Raw genomic sequence first — 18,269 nt, forward strand, 5'->3', positions numbered from 1 at the left:
TCTTATAATTTGATAGAGCCGGCTAAACGCACGAAAAAACATGACTCATGCGGCGTTACCTCGCTCTGAGGCGTTCCAGGCTTGAAGTGCAACGAGAGCACGGAACGAGCAACAAAGTTCAACGTGACAGCAGTCGTTGTCACGTTCAACTATCGTCAGTAAACCGATTTTACAGACAACCAATTTTAAGCTATTGCATAGCTTCTATTGCGGGCCTTGAGCGCGGGGACCGAATCGAGAAAATCCGTAACGAAAAAGTTAGTGTGTGAAAAAGTGACAAGCTGGGTGGAGAAGAATTGAAGAAGAAATGTATGTTTTTTCATAGGAAATCTTTTATTTCTTAGCTTTATTGATCGTCAGCCGTCAGTGTCGAATGAAATCTTTTATCTCTTTATTGTCAGTATATTACGCGCCAGTGGCGGCTTTTATTTCAATATCTAACCTTTTTGTATCTGTGGCAGGCGTCCGTAGACGAGGCGGAGACGCTGGTGAAGCGGCAAGAGGAGGCCGAAGCACGACTCGCGGCGCAGGACGAACGTGTTGCTGCGTTTGCGCAGCGGGCCGCCGGTTTGTTGCCCGCGCATCACGCGAGCGAGCGGTGAGTTGTGGCCCTTGTGTGTATAGCGTTACGGGTCATTGTAGTGGAGCATGCCACAGGAGTGGGAGTGCTATGGGATTGTGACTCTTGTTTGTATAGCGTTAAGGTTCATAGTAGTAGCGCGTCGCCGCTCTGTTGCCCGCGCATCACGCGAGCGAGCGGTGAGTGGGATTGTGACCCTTGTATGTAAAGCGTTACGGATCGTAGTGGTGGAGCACGGGGTGAGCGTGGCGAGATTGCCACAGGAGCGGGAGTGCTATGGGATTGTGACTCTTGTTTGTATAGCGTTAAGGTTCATAGTAGTAGCGCGTCGCCGCTCTGTTGCCCGCGCATCACGCGAGCGAGCGGTGAGTGGGATTGTGACCCTTGTATGTAAAGCGTTACGGATCGTAGTGGTGGAGCACGGGGTGAGCGTGGCGAGATTGCCACAGGAGCGGGAGTGCTATGGGATTGTGACTCTTGTTTGTATAACGTTACGGGTCATTATGGCTTTACACCAGGTGGTGATGACAGTCAAGCGATACAAAATGATAATACCACGCGAACAAGCGGGAATGCTATGGGATTATGATGCTTATGTTATTAGTATGATGGTTAATTTTCCCCTGCTATTTATTGTCGCATCGCGCGTCCGCGGAGTGTGCGCTGGAATTGTTAATCTTGTGTTTATGGGGTTAAAGAACACTATATCTTGCTGTGCAAACAGGATAAAACTTCCCATTCAATTCCAACAAAATCAGTTTTTTTTATTACTGCAGAATATAAATTCCTACATGTCAATCTGGCTCGAAGGACCATCAATCGTACGAACCCATATTTATGATTTCGCAATTTTTACAGTATTATTGCTCGGCGAGATGCAGTACTACAAAGGCGAGAGAAAGTCAGACAGGCATTGGCCGAGCGGCGCCGCGCGTTGCTCGCTAACTTGGCTCACCAACAGGTAAGTTATTTCTCGTTTTGATGATTGAAAAGGTGATTTAACGTTGATGATTTAAGATGAAAAGGTATATACAATGTTAACAACTTCTCAACCGCCCAAAAAAGGAAAGAACAAGGTGTCGATTTGTCAAAATTTACGAAATTTAGACATATTTCTCCTTAATACTTTTAATTTTGACTAATCTTTAAAATAAAGTTTTCAATAAACATTAGCTTCATAGGTTTCAATGCATAATAATTACTTCATATAACACGTAAAGGTAAAAAACTAAAACCTTCAAGGATCCAGAAATACCTGTCATATTGTTGGAAGTACATACTTTGTCAAAAAGCAATTTATGAAATTTATAATGGTTTTTTTTTCCAGTTCGTAGCATCCACGGAAGAGCTGCAGGCTTGGATTCAAGACAAAACGCGTACTGCGAATGACCAAAGTTACAGGTACAAATAATTCAAAATAATTATTTATAAAATTTCTGTTTTATTAACGGGAGGTGCATTTAATTTCATCACATTCATTTTTTTTTTTTATAAAATGACAGTGACAGACGAAGACAGATGTACAGAATTACTACGATTTTATTGATAAATAAATAATTTATATTAATTTTTGCAGAGAATTGGCCAATTTAGAACGTAAACTGCAAAAACACGAAGCGTTCGAGAGAGAATTACAAGCGAATGAGAAACAACTTAGAAATGTGGAGAGCGTAAGTGACTTTTAGTCAAATCTTTAGTCGGTTAGTCTTAGGAAATTATCTAAAGAAAGATTTTTAATGTAATTTAAATACTTACATGTATTTCAGCACTATTGCAATAAACTTTGTGCATTTAATTTTGTTCTATACAAACATGAAATAATAGATTTGAAAGATAAAGAAACACTGTCTTATAAATATCGACTTTATAATTTATCCCATCTGCAGATCGGACAATCGCTCCAGAAATCAGACCCCAGCCGCGCCAAGAACATATCAGACCGTCTGGCGAAGTTACAGACGGGTTGGGAGACGCTTGTAGCAGCGTCGCGCGATAAGGGTAGCAAGCTGAGACAAGCTGCTCAACAGAGACAGCATAGACGGTAAGAATCTAGAAAGTAACAGAAAATGGTCAGACAATTTGAGCAGGAACGTGTTAGACCGTCTGGCGAAGTTGCAGGCGGGTTGGGAGACGCTTGTAGCAGCGTCGCGCGATAAGGTTGAGCAGCTTGTCTTAATTTGCTACAAATTAAGACAAGCTGCTCAACAGAGACAGCATAGACGGTAAGAATCAATGAATAAATATTTATTTCACTGTTAAAACAGTATTAAAAAACAAAAATAATCGTGTCAGACCGTCTGGCGAATTTGTAGACTTAATTTTGACTTAAAAAGAGAAAGATAATAAATAAGCTTGCTTCATTGAGAATCTCTTTTATGTCTAGGAATGACGAATTATAAATGCTTGTAAAAAAAAACCAGGGAAATTCTTTTTTTTTCTGTTCAAATTATCTCAGAGTTAAAATGATAAGATATGTATGAAAATGTACATCAAAGTATCAAATAGGCTATCATGGATATTTTCAATTAACTATTGAATATCAAAAAATGCTGCAAAGTATGTAATATCATATCAAATTTTTTGAAAATGTTGCCATAATTATTTTTAGAGAAATCCTGAAAAAGGATAAGCACAAAGTAATACAAAAACATAATAAAAATATTTATACACTTTTTCTACATTATAGGGCTGTAGAAGACGCGAAAGCACGTTTGGCTGAGTTGGAGCGTGCGCTCAACAGCGAAGAGATTGGCACAGATCTGAGGAGCTGTAAGCGACTGTTGAATCAGCATCAGGTAGGAATTTAAATTATTTATATTTGAAAAATATTTTTATTCAAATATACGTTTAAATTCAGACGCTTGTACGTGTTGACATGCCATGACACAATATTTTATGTGATAAATTTTGATGTAATACTTCAAGAATGTGTTTAACCTTTAAATTTCATTTTTAGACTAGGTACTAACACTTTATTGATATTTTTTTGGTTGAAATGAATCAGATTTCGAAATAATAGAAATGTAATCAACATATTTCATCAATTTTTTACTTATGAAAACCTTTACAATTATGAAATACTTAAATATCCTCTTAACCTTTTTTTTTTTCATCTGAACCAAGAAATTCTGATTTCTGTAATATCGTTACATATCTTCTCCCTATCCAGGCACTAGAACAAGAGCTAACTCAAATGGAGCAACGCGCCGAAGCCCTATCGGTCCAGGGCGCAGACCTAGTCTCTGGAGGGCACTTTGACAGTGCCGCTATACAGAGGGACTGCGCAGCCCTACAGGAGGCCTGCGCGGCGTTAAGGCCTAGGGCCAGGGACAGGAGAAGAGCCCTGGAGAATAGTCTACAGTGAGTGGAGATTTTTAAAGAAAAAAATGTGTGTGTGTACTAGTGTACACACGTAAGAAGTGAAACTTCTTTATGACCTTATTTTTCAAAAAATAATTTACTATATGCAACTTTACAGAATTACGTCGAATCACGCGTGGTAGGGATAAGAAAAAGATGGCGCGTAACGGAAAAATGTCACGCGTAACGAAAAAATGTTACACTAAATTTTTTCAACCCCGATAAAGAAGTTTCACTTCAAAACATTTATTTATATTGCCAAACATTTACTTGGTGAAGACGAAGATACAAAAAATTAATTGTACACTGCGCGGTTGCCACACTTCTCTGTTTTACGAATTCTTGTTCTTATGTTTTGTGTCAAATTTTCTACTAAATAATTTGTATGAAAATAACACGCTTTGAATTATTATGATTATTGGCGGTGGTTTCATTAGTTGGTACTTGGTACATAGTCATCCCCAAGTTCCAACCGGTATAAATTATTTCGGGCTTTGACGCCACAATTTACCAAAGTGTCTTGGGATGGACATACTAACTTAATTATCAAGATAGGTATACATATATTTAAAATTGAATATGTATGTTTATCAGCTATATGGTTTCCAGAACAAAAGCGAAAGCTTAGTAATGGATCAGATCGTTCCGTGTGTGAAAATTGTCCTGAAAAAATATTTAAATTTCAGATTGCACAAGCTAGCAGCGGAAGTAGTAGCCGAAACAGCATGGGTCGAAGAGCGTAGGGCTGCGGCCTCGTCCACGAGCCTGCCTCAAGACTTGCACGCGGCACAAACTGCGCAGAAGAGACACGCCAAGCTACGGGCGGAGCTGCAGGGGCGAAGCCCTAATGTCGCCCGCGTGTTGGAGACGGGAAAACAGCTGCCGGATAATCCGCAAGCGGATAAGGTAGAATTTTGTGACTAAAAAGTTTGTTCATATAAGGGCTGATTTTTCAATCCTTGGTTAAAACTTATTCATCGAATAACGTATTAAACTACCATTTCAAAAATGTATTCTAATTGTCCGTATATGACAGTTTACAGGTGACATTTTAAAATGTTCGTGTAATACTTTATTGGACGGATAAATTTTAATCAAGGATTGAAAAATCGGCCCTAAGATTATTATCTAGAGAAATGTTGTGGAGTGTAAAAAATTTATGTAATAAATTGGTGTGTTTTGAAATGCTATCGACTTATGTTATTTGTGCAAATTCATCTTTGTTATGTTTATATATTTTAATGCGCACAGACAGAGACAGGCAGAAAGTTGGATTTACAAAATGGTCTATGATCCAGAATTTTTTGTGAATAGCAAAAACTCTCTTGTCTTGTTTTTGCCTTTTTATATCATTAATGTGTATTTATATATAAAAAAGTAGTCTTCATGGTTAACATTTATTTTATGAGCAATTTCTGAAGTGGGATGAGTTTTTGAAAAATTCAATACACAATTTACACACAAAAATTTTCCACTAAAACATTGTTTTTCCTCTCAACAGATAAAGAAGCTCTGCAAGGAACTAGAACAAGCGTACTCCGAAGTGTCTCAAGCGGCTGAAGAGCGCGCCGCCCGCTTGGAGACAGCGCTTAAAGCGCAGCAGTTCATGCACGACGCGCTTGAAGTGGACTCGTGGCTCGCTGACAAAGCGGCTGAGTTGGCCAGCGCTGACGTCGGCAATGATAGACATCGGGCCACTCAGTTGCTGACAAGGCATAAGGTTAGTGGCCTTATTTTGAGGTTAAGAAGGGTGGATAGTCCGAAAACTTCCTCTGAAGTCGTTTTAAGGTTAGGCTTCACAATTGCTGACCAGACGCAAGGTTAGTAGCTATATTTTAGGATTTAGAAGGGTGGATAGTCCGTAAATTTCTTCTGAAGTCACTTTAGGGTCGCGCCACGCAATTTCTGACCAGATTATAAGATTGTTGGCCTAATTTCGAGTTTAAGAACGGTATATAGCCCAAAAACATTTCCTGGAGTCGCTATAAGGTCTGGTTGAGATTAAAAAGTGCAGCAGTTCATGCACGACGCGCTTGAAGTGGACTCGTGGCTCGCTAACAAAGCCTCTGAGTTGGCCAACGCTGACGTCGGCAATGATAGACATCGAGCTACGCAATTGCTGACAAGGCATAAGGTTAGTGTTCTTATTTTTAGGTAAAATAGGGAACATTGTTTTGGAACGCTTCACTTGATGTAAAAATTGTTGGAACTGGTTTTTCCATTTTTTAAAGAAATTATTGTGTAATTCACAGGCGGTAGAGTTAGAGCTGTATTTTTTTTTTCTTTTTTTTTCTAAATATTTTGTCTTTTTCGCAGGCGGTGGAGTTAGAACTGGACACGTACGCGGCCATAATCGCCGAGATGGGCCACGTGGCGGGCGCCATGTGCACAAGTGAAAGTGGGGAAGGAGCGGAGCTGGTGGAGCGGCACCAGCAGCTCGCGGCGAGCCTGCAGCGGCTGCAGCGCCGCGCAGCGCTGCGGCAGGCGGCGCTGGTGGAGAGCGTGTGCAGGTGGGTGCAGCGCTGCAGCGGTGCAAGGGTTAACACAGCTCGTCTGCACCGCGGCTGCAGCTACGGAAGCGTAAAGCCTTGTTTCCACTTGAGCATGGTCAGGCGAATGAGCGGCTCATTTGGCCGAGCCGCTCAAGTGGAGACGCCTGAGCACGCGCGGCCCGAGCATGCTCAGGCGTCTCCACTTGAGCAGCTCGGCCAAATGAGCCGCTCATTCGCCTGAGCATGCTCAAGTGGAAACAAGGCTTAAGAATCGGCGCAAATAGACTGCCACAGCCACTAGTGGCTAATGACATGTACTTGACACTTTTTGACGTGACAACGTCTTATAATTCGATAGAGCCGGCTGCACGCACGAAAAAACATGACTCATGCGGCGTTACGTCGCTCTGAGGCGTTCCGTAAGGCTTGAAGTGCAAGCGAGAGCGCGGAACGAGCGACAAAGAAGCACAATCGACCTTAAGACGTTGTCACGTTCAACTATCGTCAGTAAACCGACTTTACAGACAACCATTTTTTGTTGCGGACACTGGTGGCCACTCGCTACAGAAGCGTCTACGACAAAATATACGGAAAAAAGTGTTGTAGTTAACTGTAGTGATACTTCGCTCTGAATCACGCAAAGAAATGTTTTCGCTACAGAGCCTAGTATAACACTCGGAGACTGCCGCGGTAAAGCTATTGCATGCTATGCCTTCAAGCCACACCTCCGCCCGTCGGAGTGGGAAGCGTGATGTTTTTTCGTTACGGAATTTCTCGATTCGGTCCCTGAGGTCAAGGCTCGCGATAGAAGCTATGCAATAGCTTAAAAAAAGTACAAAGTTGTAAAAACCATATATCTAAGGCAATATTTATCATCACACAGGCACGAATATCTAGCCGAAAGCGCAGAACTGGAGAGTTGGATTCAGGAACAATACGGCGCTGCTTCGAGCGAAGACTATGGACAGGATTATGAGCATCTTTTGGTTAGTTTTCTACTATATATGTGTTAAACTGTTGTTAATTTTATGTGAGAAATATGCACGTAAATTTGAGCTTTGTGTTAGCGTGGTAAAACACATATTCCAGTTTTTATTAGCCCTTGATTCTGTCTGTTTTGTGACTGTAATAAGCCCTAATCTTTAAAAAAATGTACCATGTTTTGCTCAACTCGCGCAATACTTTTAGTATTAGCAAGATAAAAATATGATATTAAAATTATTTGAAAACAACAATATACTGTCCTTATTTTATTGATTATGCCAAAACAAAATTATTTATTTATCTATTTATGCTCCTAGGTACTCCGATCCAAGTTCGAAGAACTGCGTCATCGCGTAGAAAGCGGTGCGGAGAGATTCAGTCAGTGCGAGGAACTTGCCAAGAAATTGTTGGCGTCTAACAGCCCATATATTGGTGATATTGAAAAACGACAGGAGGCTTTGGGGTGAGTTTCAATTATTTTTTAGAGTTTAACACATTTTGTTAAGAGACAAGAAAGATTTGCATTTTCATTGTATTTGAGTAGGTCTTATTGCAATGTTTCTATATAATTATCGATATGATAATAATAATAAACGTACGCTACTATAAACCCGGTATAAATTAGACTGTATTTTTTATCAGATTTTTATTACTTGTAATTAGAAAGAAAGAAAGAAAGAAAATACATTTATTTGTACCGATGCACATTAATACATAAAAAATAAATAAAATTAACTTATAACTAGTTACAACCAATGATATTTTATGTATAGATACGTTATATACTCACAAGATATAAAAAAAAATGCTTCCTATGCAGTGTCAGGCACACACAAATACAAGTTTCATTTTACTTAATTTATTACATTGACAGACTGTATAAGAGAGATGGCTCTAATAAAATGATATAAACAAAAAAGACAAAGATAGTTTGTCACTTCCGCGCAGGTGTAAGCAAAAGTCACAAGAATTCACCAATTAAATATAAATAAACAAATAGTTGCCATGGCAATTGGCATAGACTAACTGTTCCCGCTTTAGGCTTGGGAACTGGAATTTCTTTAGGGAAACTCAATATTCCGTTTAAAAACAATTTATTTTCGAGACCGACACACCTTTGGCAAGTATTTTTAGATAAGTGTAAAAATTACATTCTACCCGGCCAATAAATAATAAATAAAAAAATGACAATCTATGTTGTTGAAGCTCATGATTGCTATAATAAGTTTAACAGGCGTAGACATAATCCTCCCCCCGGTGAAAAGCGTAGGTTTTCAAGCTTGAAGGTCTTCAGAAGTGGGCAGAGGACATAGTCGAACCAAAGGTCTTCGAACGCAGCCTCTTGTAGTGTCGACGTCCGCAACTCGACAAACGCCGTCAGTTCCATGGAATAATCGTACAATACGACCCATGCGCCAACAAAGTGGTGGAGAATTATCCTCTTGAAGCAGTACGAGGTCTCCAATGTTTATTTTTGATTTGTCAACCTTCCATTTTGTTCGTAGTTGCATTTCTGATATATACTCTTTCTGCCATCTCTTCCAGAAGTGTTGGCGGATTTGTTCAAGTCTGCCATATCTATCCAGGGAGCTCTCTTTAGCGTCATCCAATGAAGGAGCCGTTAGTGCATTCAATGGTCTTCCAATTAAAAAGTGCCCTGGGGACAAGGATAGGAAGTCATTCGGGGAAGATGACATGGGACAAAGAGGACGGCTATTGAGAATAGCCTCAACTTGAGCAAACAATGTCGAAAGCTCTTCAAACGTAAGATGGGTATTGCCCATGACTCGCTTTATATGATGTTTAGCGGACTTAACCCCGGCCTCCCATATTCCACCAAAGTGAGGAGCGTAAGCGGGGATAAAAGAAAATTTTATTCCCTCCTGAGCAGCAAACTCAGACAGAGGTTCTTGATTAGCCTTTAGAAAACTATTTAATTCTTTCGCGGCAGCAACAAAATTTTTACCGTTATCGGAAAATATTTCGGTTGGCTTTCCACGGCGTGCCACAAATCTGCGAAGTGTCATAATATAAGCGTCTTTTGTCAAATCAGATACGACCTCTAAGTGAATGCATTTGAAGCGCAGACACACAAACAGACATAAGTAGCACTTAACTACTCTAGCACCGCGTCCTTTACGATTTAGAATGAAGAAAGGGCCCGCATAGTCCACTCCAACAGACTTGAAGGGAAAGTCAACGTTGACGCGATTTGCAGGTAAGTCAGCCATTTTTGGATTATAGGTCTGACCATGAAGACGTGTGCAGGTAACGCAGTTTTTGACAACGCGCCTAGCTAGTTTTCTGCCGTTGGTAGGCCAAACAGACTCGCGAATAATCGACAACAGAAGCTGCGGTCCTGCATGCATAGATCGAACGTGTTCGCGTTCAAATAGAAGCTTCGTCACATGATGCGTTGAATTTAGAAGAATGGGATGCTTCTTTTCAAATTTATATTCAGATGAACTGAGCCTGCCACCGACTCTTATAAGATTCGCCTGATGATCAAAAAATGGAGATAACGATAAAATATTTGAATTTGGGCTTAAAGGTTTACTATTTGACAACTTATCAAATTCAGAAGTAAAGGTTTGTTTTTGAGACAGCATGCAAATAAAATTAAAAGAATTATTTAATTCGTCAATTGATAAAATGCCGGTGAGTTTATTGTTTTTATTTTGTTTTTTAGAGTTGTGTAAAAATCGTAAAATGTAACTAAAAGTTCTTTGAAGTTTTGTAAATTTAGAATATTTTTTAAAATCAAAATTAATTTCAGATTCGACGGCTGTATGGACATTGATTAATGCAAAATCTTTGGTTGAATAATGCACGGGCTCAAAAAACCTAAAGGATCGAAGATTCGAAATGAACTTGAGAGGATAAGTCTTTTTGTGATTTTGTCACTATGAAGTGGAATTTCGATAGGAAAACTAAAGCGTCCTTCGATGGATCCCAACAAAGTCCGAGAGTGCTCGACGACTCACTGATTGTCAAATGTTCTGTATTAATTTCGTGTAAATTTTGAAACAAGTTTTTTGAATTAGTTTTATACTTTCGAAGAGGAAAACAAGCTGAATTTAGAGCGTTTGAAACTGAATTTTGAATGTATTTAAGTTGATCTTCATCATCACAGCCGGTGATTAGATCATCGACATAAAAGTCGTGCTGAATGATATTTTTGATTATTTCGTCCCCACATTCCTGTCCAACCTGCCAAAGACATCTCGTGCTCAAGTAACTGGCACTTGCGGTACCGTAAGTGACAGTACTCAGTCGCAGAGTTTTGATAGGCTGAGACTCATCTTCTCTCCATAATATGAGCTGCAAATTTTGATCTGAACTCTCAATTTGAACCTGACGGTACATTTTGGTGATGTCACCTGTCAAAATGAATTTATGTTGCCGAGCTCTCACTAAAATGGAGAAAAGAGAGTCTTGAATATTTGGGCCTACCATGAGGATGTCATTGACAGAGAAGCCAGAGGTTGTGGGGGCTGAGCCATCGAACACTACTCGGAGTTTGGTAGATTCACTATTCTCCTTTATGACAGCATGGTGACACAAAAAATATGATGGATTTGGAATAGGAGTAGGTGATTCAGATAGATGGCCCATATCAGCGTATTCACGAATGAATTCAACGTATTTCGATTTTAATTCTTTATTTCGTCTAAATCTTTTCTCAAGATTTAGGAATCGTTTTTTAGCTTGAGAGTATGAATCGCCGAGGCAGTCAGGTGAGTCCTTTAGGGGTAACTTCACACAGAATCTGCCACTTTCTAAGCGAGTGGTGGTATTTAGAAAGTGTTTTTCGCATGCTATGTCATTTTGACTTCGAACATTTTTTGGGGGAAGCTCTTCAAGCTCCCAGAATTTTGTGAGCATTTTGTGAATTTTGTTAGATGTAGGGTTTGCAATTCTGGAATGATTGCAATTAATTTCTTTGCTAAAATAATTGTTGATTGGGCCAGCTATTATCCAGCCGAATTTAGAATTTTGCAATTTAGGATTATTAGGACCTAAAGAAAGCTGTTCGCTGTTTAGAATGTCCCAGAAGATATCTGCTCCAATTAAAACTTCAATCGGAGCTGGCTTGTAGAACTCAGGGTCCGCCAAAGTGATAGAATTAGGTATTTTGAGAGCTTGAATATCAACTGGGGTCTTAGGTAAGCGGCCCGTCAATTCGTTGAGAACAAGACATGAAAGAGTAACGCTGTAGTTGCTATTTAGAGATTTTATTTGAGTGAGACAGCTTTCGTACACTGTATTAGAAGAATTATTACCAATCCCAATGACATTTATTGCCTGCAATGGGCAAGTTCTTAGTGACATTCTCCGTTGCAGGGATTTAGTGATAAATGAAGACTGGCTGCCACAATCCAAGAGAGCGCGAACCTTTTCTACCTGCTTATTAATAGGGTTAAAAACTTCTATCAATGCTGTAGATAGGAGAACATGATTGGACATTTGTCTAGAAAAGGCTGCTACAGATTCGTTTGGTTCAACTTGCTCATCTGTGCTTAAGTTGGCAGTGACGTCATCATTAGAACTATGGAGGAGAGTGTTGTGTTTTTGCTGGCATTGTCGACATGAACCCATGCGGCAGTTACTGACAGGATGCCCTTGTCTGAGGCAGTTTCGACATAACTTATATTTATTTACATACGATAGCCTATCTTGTATGCTTTTAGACTTAAATGTAGGACAGTCATAAATTCTGTGATTTCCGTTACAAATTATGCAAAGATAAACATTTGATTGATTTTGATTAGATGTAGTAAATGAATTAGTGTTTTTATTTTTATCAGATTTATTATGTTTTTGTGAATTTAGTTGTGAGGGACGTGGCGTGAATAATTGTAATTTAGAATTATTTTGGGATTCATTATTAGTGCCAACCTTATTGCGATTTAAAGATTCTAACACATCTGCACGGTTGATTAAAAATCTTTGAAATTGTTGCAAAGTTGGAATGTCATCAATAGTATTTCGATACTCTTCCCATTTAACAAGAGTACATTTATCCAATTTAGAAGACAAAGTAAATACTATAAGTACATCCCAACAGTCAGTAGGCTGACCCAGGCTAGACAAGGCGCGAAGATTTTTTGTAACATGATCGACTAAAAAACGTAGTGACTTGTCGGACTCACGAGTTAAAGATTGAATGTTAAGTAAAGAATCTAAGTGATGATCAACAAGAAGTCTTTTGTTATTATACCTGTCGCAAAGTAGCGTCCAGGCTGCCTGGTAGTTTGCTGTTGACACTTCGAGATTAGAGACAATCCGTGCCGCATCACCCTCAAGGTAAGAAAGTAAATAATGAAATTTATGTATATCAGTAATATTTTTGTTTTTATGAACCAAATTTGAAAATGTGTCGCGGAACTCTAGCCAACGGAAGTATGAACCATTAAACTTTGAGATCTCGATTCGTGGTAATCTAATATTTGAGTCTTGATGGAAAGAGTCTTCATTGCCCATCGATTTCCTACGATTTTCGTTGTCATTAAATAAATTATCATATTGTTTAATCATTATTTTAGCAGAAGCAATACTTTGGACGAAATCGTTCTCAATGTCGTCTCTTTCATCAATCTCAGAATCTATATTTTCAGAATTAAGAACCTCAATCTCAGTCTGCAACACATCAAACTTTGTTGACAATGCTTCGAATTTGCTAAGTTTCAATTTAAATTCAGCCATTAATACTTCATCCATTAAAGTGGACTCGCTAATTCTGTCCAAATAATTTTTGAATTTTGTAATTTGGCCTTTAATAGCAGACCTTTTTGAATATGAATCTCTTAATAACTTTTGATTAGATTCCGTAGACATTTTGTAAAATAGTTTAATTAAATATTGTTATGAAAAGGAAGTATGTAATTATTTTCAAATTATGTAATTATTTTCGATTAATTAATAATTTAAATGCACGTCAACAAGTCTGATAAAGTTATGGAAGAAATAAAATGCTTATCTCACGCTCCTCGCCTGGTGGAACCTGCCGCTGGTAGCCGGGCTGCTGCTCACACGCAGCTGCTGCGCAGAAGATCGTGCGAGCGATATTTAGTCACCTGAGAAGACGGCTCCTGAAATTATTCGGCGAAGTCGAGTTTATAAGCGAGAAGGGGCGATAATATACGAGATTGTTGTAAACAAAAAATGAATTCAATTTTGAACAAATTAATTACAATTTATGCAAGGGGATATGGCGTGAGGATGTGAGAATAGGTTAGGTAATTAATCAATTGCTATAATTTAAATTGTTTTATGGTTAGGAACGGAAGGAATTAAGGATTTGCACTTAACTTTGTATGAATTTTGAGCTGCACTCCGGCACGACACTTTAGATGTGGCGTTGTTCAGACGAGCAGGTTAGGTATCCCTTTCGGCAGGAATCAGTCCCAAAAAGATTGCGTAGATGTGTAGATAACTCATCCGTTTTTGGTCCTGTCACGGTCGCCAAATTGTTCCCGCTTTAGGCTTGGGAACTGGAATTTCTTTAGGGAAACTCAATATTCCGTTTAAAAACAATTTATTTTCGAGACCGACACACCTTTGGCAAGTATTTTTAGATAAGTGTAAAAATTACATTCTACCCGGCCAATAAATAATAAATAAAAAAATGACAATCTATGTTGTTGAAGCTCATGATTGCTATAATAAGTTTAACAGGCGTAGACACTAACGACACAGAAGGTTCAATGTTATAGATGTTACGTTTCCTGCACACGTAAACAAATGTGACAATTTCATTTACTATTTAATTATTATTATGAAGTTGTATTAAAATGAAAAAAAAAACTTTTTTGGAGATATAACTGTATTAAGCATTTATTACTAGCTGTGGTGTTCGTTTTCGGTCATCATCATTTCACCCGATAAACACCCACTGCTGAGCATAGTCCTCCTTATAGAACTCCATACGGACCGATCTTACGCTATTCGTTTCAAGGCAGTTCCCGGAACCCGTACATGGTCATCACTCCAACTTGTAGGATATAATAATAGTGGTGCCTAGATGAAAAAAAGTATGAAATAAAAGAAAGGATGAAGTATAAGCCTTTTTTATCTAAAACACAAATAAAATGTATGTTCAATAGCTATTTACAGAAAAGCAAATAGCATTTTTCGTCAGTAGCGATAATCTTTTCTTTAATGTATACGTATATTCAACATCATTTTTGCAAACAAACATTTTTGCCATCACGATTTCATTGTATATAATAAATAGATATATTTGTTAATTACATGCACTGTGTGGATTTAAATATAAAAATAATCAAGTATTTACCCAAATCGAAATTAATAAAATAACCGTTCTATTTTCAATAATCGTATCTACATGATAATCTTTGAACACAGTGTGCGCTAGCTTTGTCACACTAGTGATTGAAGCAATGTTATATCCCTTTCATTATTTCAATACAAGTGTCAAGCAAGTGTCATTCATTAATAATTGCAAATTGTTATTTTTGCTCTAAAATTATAATATTTTAATACATTTACCTGTGATATGATATTCCTCTATCTTTCTTTATTTTACTATCGTAATTTGTGCACTTTCTGAACACACAAGAAGGCATTATTGATAATTTTAACATTTATATCAGCATGTACGTTCGCTGTCACAAGTCACAATCTGACTGATTCCACTGGTCCCAATTAGGACCAATTCACGGTTTACGTTTTGGTGCGTTGGTAACGTATCTACCTCTTGTTTCTATATATAATATCATTGGTTACAACGGCACAAAATGGATAATATCCACTCAGTGGTTTGAGAATCTAAGGACATATAAGACACTTAGATTCTCCACTGATTTTCAGTGGACACCACATTGACATCCTGACAGTGGCAGTGTACTTATTATGAAAAAAATAAAGAAAAAAATAAAAATAAAAGCAATAATATAATATATAATAATATAATATAGTAGATAGGAAACATATCATATATATTATAAAGAATTATTACTTACATAACAGACAATAATACATTCTAAAAGAAGATACAATACTAATACGCGATACATCATTTAATTAATTGACAAGTGTCCCATTTATTGGGTGTATGCGTAACTAAATGAACACAATTTGCACTAAAAACAAGTAAAGTATGTAATAAAACGGAGTTATGCTGACAGAAGTCGAAACTTAAAACTGTTTAAAAAATTAACGCATTAGACAGACAATTATAATGATGCGTACCTGTTGAAATATCCTAGTGTTGAGTCACTTTCACTTTAAAGTTCTGTCGTTCAAAATTAAATGTCCTACGACTCATGGGTATTATTCTAGCGAATCCTGGCAACGTCTAGTCGAACAGATCGAATCTCGCGGCCGTCGTCTGCACGCAGCTGGTGAGATACACCGATACCACCGCGACGCGGGCGAGTTACTAGCGCGAGCTGCGTCTAGGCGAGCTCGACTGGCTCCACCCGCTCCCCCGAGAGACTTGCGAGCTGCGCACGCGCTGCTTAGAGACCATGCGACAGCGGAGAACGATCTGCTGGCTATAGATGCGCAGATGCAGGTACGTACATGCACCTAGAGACACGTACATATCCTAAACGTACACCTACACACACCTAGACGTACACGTACACGCACTAAAATGTACACGTACACACAATTAAGTTTGACTCGGTCCACCCCCTCCCCCGAGGGATCTACGAGCTGCGCTTGCCCTGCTTAGAGATCATGCGACAGCGGAGAATGATTTGCTAGCGATTGATGCGCAAATGCAGGTACGTACACGTAACTATAGACACGTACACGCACCTAAACGTACACGTTCACGCACTAACATGTACACGTACACACACATGTGTAAAAGTGTGCGTAAAAATAACCTACCAAATACTTGTCTCCATACTATTGAGTATTAACAATACAAATAAATAAAGTTTTTTTTACAATTTATACTATTATTTTATCTGTTATACAATTAAAAAGACACTAACCATTTATTTTAATTAAAATTGAATCCGTTTAAAAAGTTGTGATTAAGATTTTCCCCAATAACACATTAAATGCATGCTAAATTCCATTTATGCAGCACACAATGAATATATCTAGGCGTACTCTGCAATAATCGCCTAAAATTTTCTTCCTATTACCAAAATCTGACCATCACAACCTTCCAGGTGCTCCAAGAAGAAGGCACCCGTCTCCAGAAGCTCTGTCCAGGTGGTAACGAGCAGCAGATAGCGCTGCGCCAACGGGCACTCACAGAGGCCTGGAACAGCTTGCGTGCTGCTGCTGATGAGAGGAAGAAGGCGCTGCATCATCATTATGAGCTGCAGCAGCTGTTGTCTGAGGTGAGGGAGTTTCATTTTTTTTTTTTGTGTGGTAATAGTACTTTTAATAATGTGAAACAATTATCATGATTGAGGTACCTTCTAGGGAAGCGCGTTCCATATTAGACCACATCTAGTTTAACATCAGGCGAGATTGTTAACTACCCTATTCGCAAAAAAAAAATTCTACTAAAGATAGACTAACTTTTTCAGACAACATTATTCATTTTCACTAATAAATAGGGGTTAATACTGGTTATTTTTCCAGACAACATAATATGCATTCCGATTTCAGGATACACGAATGAACTAGATTTTCTGTTGCACAAAGAAAACTTTACCTTTATTGAAAAACAGAGCTCTGATTAGAGCATTAAACTTTTATTGGTATTGCCATATTATTAATTGGTTAAAAGTCTCCGAACCAATTCTAACTGTTTAACTACAACAAAGTGTCTGCATCTACACGTATGAAAAAAGAAAAATATGACACTCTTTACCAACTTATTCCGTTCCAGATACGCGACGTAACCTCCTGGTCCTCCGAGCTCCGAGGACAAATGTCGTCATCCCTCGGCGCTAGATCAGCGGCCGCTGCGCAAGCGCAACGTGCGCACCACGACGCGCTGCGGGCGGAGATCGACGCGAGAGACGATACGTTCAGAGATGCGCTTGCGCATGGACAGGATCTGGTGGATGCTGGACATCCTGCTGCACAGGTAAATGAATGGAAGAGACTGACTGATAAACTTTGGAACTTTGGACTGACTGATAGAGATAAACGCATATCCCAATTCCCCATGTAAGAGTGGAGTTGACAGGGCTCAGGTAAATAAAGGGGAACAATTTTGGACTGACTGACTGCTAGATGGACTGACGCGCTGGGGGCGAAGAAAGACGCGAGAGACGACACGTTTAGAGATGCGCTAGCGCATGGACAGGATCTGGTGGACGCGAGGCATCCTGCTGCACAGGTAAACTGACTGACTGACTTATAGAATGCATTGTAACAGGAAAAGTTTGGTCGAAATGGTAATTAGACATAATTTTGTACTGTGATTTTCTTTATAATGTTGATGTTGACACTATGTCAGTCATTAAGGTGTAGTGTATAACGAATATGAATGAAAAATACTTAGGTACTTATTGTACACCGTATGGAATACATTTTACAATCTTAACAATAAAATATAACAATATACAGTAGGCGGCCTTATCGCTGGCAGCGATATCTACCCGGCAACCCAGAAAGGACGAGTAAAATAAATGAGTCGATAACATGGTGGTGCAAAATAAATAAAAGTGCCAGAATTCGATTTTTTTTCCCGTTTTTTTTAACTTCTTAACTGCGTAAATATAAGTTTGATATATATTTATTTTAACAGGAGATAGAAGAACGCTGCTCCGCGTTAGTGGAAGAGCGGGCTCGTCTGCACGCTGCTTGGGCAGCCCGGCAGGTGGCGCTGGACCAGCTGATCGACTGGCACTGCTTCCTGCGCGACGCCAAGCAGCTGCACGACCTGTGCGCTGCTCAGGAGGCCGCGCTCG

The 18,269-nt window shown here is 39.0% G+C and overlaps 2 protein-coding genes across 2 annotated transcripts in view; one reads left to right on the top strand and one right to left on the bottom strand.

Moving 5' to 3' along the window:
* The window catches only part of LOC123702520 (spectrin beta chain, non-erythrocytic 1), a 111,205-nt gene that overhangs the window by 49,520 nt on the left and 43,416 nt on the right, over nucleotides 1–18,269 (top strand). Inside the window, exons 29-44 of the mRNA XM_045650300.1 lie at nucleotides 462–598; nucleotides 1,439–1,541; nucleotides 1,908–1,981; nucleotides 2,157–2,250; nucleotides 2,467–2,621; nucleotides 3,267–3,375; nucleotides 3,750–3,940; nucleotides 4,627–4,846; nucleotides 5,442–5,660; nucleotides 6,257–6,450; nucleotides 7,316–7,418; nucleotides 7,734–7,879; nucleotides 15,721–15,955; nucleotides 16,569–16,742; nucleotides 17,240–17,440; nucleotides 18,107–18,269. Coding sequence (XP_045506256.1) covers nucleotides 462–598; nucleotides 1,439–1,541; nucleotides 1,908–1,981; nucleotides 2,157–2,250; nucleotides 2,467–2,621; nucleotides 3,267–3,375; nucleotides 3,750–3,940; nucleotides 4,627–4,846; nucleotides 5,442–5,660; nucleotides 6,257–6,450; nucleotides 7,316–7,418; nucleotides 7,734–7,879; nucleotides 15,721–15,955; nucleotides 16,569–16,742; nucleotides 17,240–17,440; nucleotides 18,107–18,269 — 2,518 coding nt within the window. The remainder of the gene's footprint in view (nucleotides 1–461; nucleotides 599–1,438; nucleotides 1,542–1,907; nucleotides 1,982–2,156; nucleotides 2,251–2,466; nucleotides 2,622–3,266; nucleotides 3,376–3,749; nucleotides 3,941–4,626; nucleotides 4,847–5,441; nucleotides 5,661–6,256; nucleotides 6,451–7,315; nucleotides 7,419–7,733; nucleotides 7,880–15,720; nucleotides 15,956–16,568; nucleotides 16,743–17,239; nucleotides 17,441–18,106) is intronic.
* LOC123702513 lies at nucleotides 8,576–9,984 on the bottom strand. The gene has a single exon (XM_045650290.1). The coding sequence runs from the start codon at nucleotides 9,783–9,785 to the stop codon at nucleotides 8,691–8,693; it is 1,095 nt and encodes a 364-aa protein (XP_045506246.1). The 5' UTR covers nucleotides 9,786–9,984; the 3' UTR covers nucleotides 8,576–8,690.

Source organism: Colias croceus, chromosome 23 (genome assembly GCF_905220415.1).
Source record: "Colias croceus chromosome 23, ilColCroc2.1".
NCBI lineage: Eukaryota > Metazoa > Arthropoda > Insecta > Lepidoptera > Pieridae > Colias > Colias croceus.

Coding starts and splice junctions, on each gene's coding strand:
- LOC123702513 (XM_045650290.1), bottom strand. CDS start 9,785: ATGCATGCAGGACCGCAGCTTCTGTTGTCGATTATTCGCGAGTCTGTT.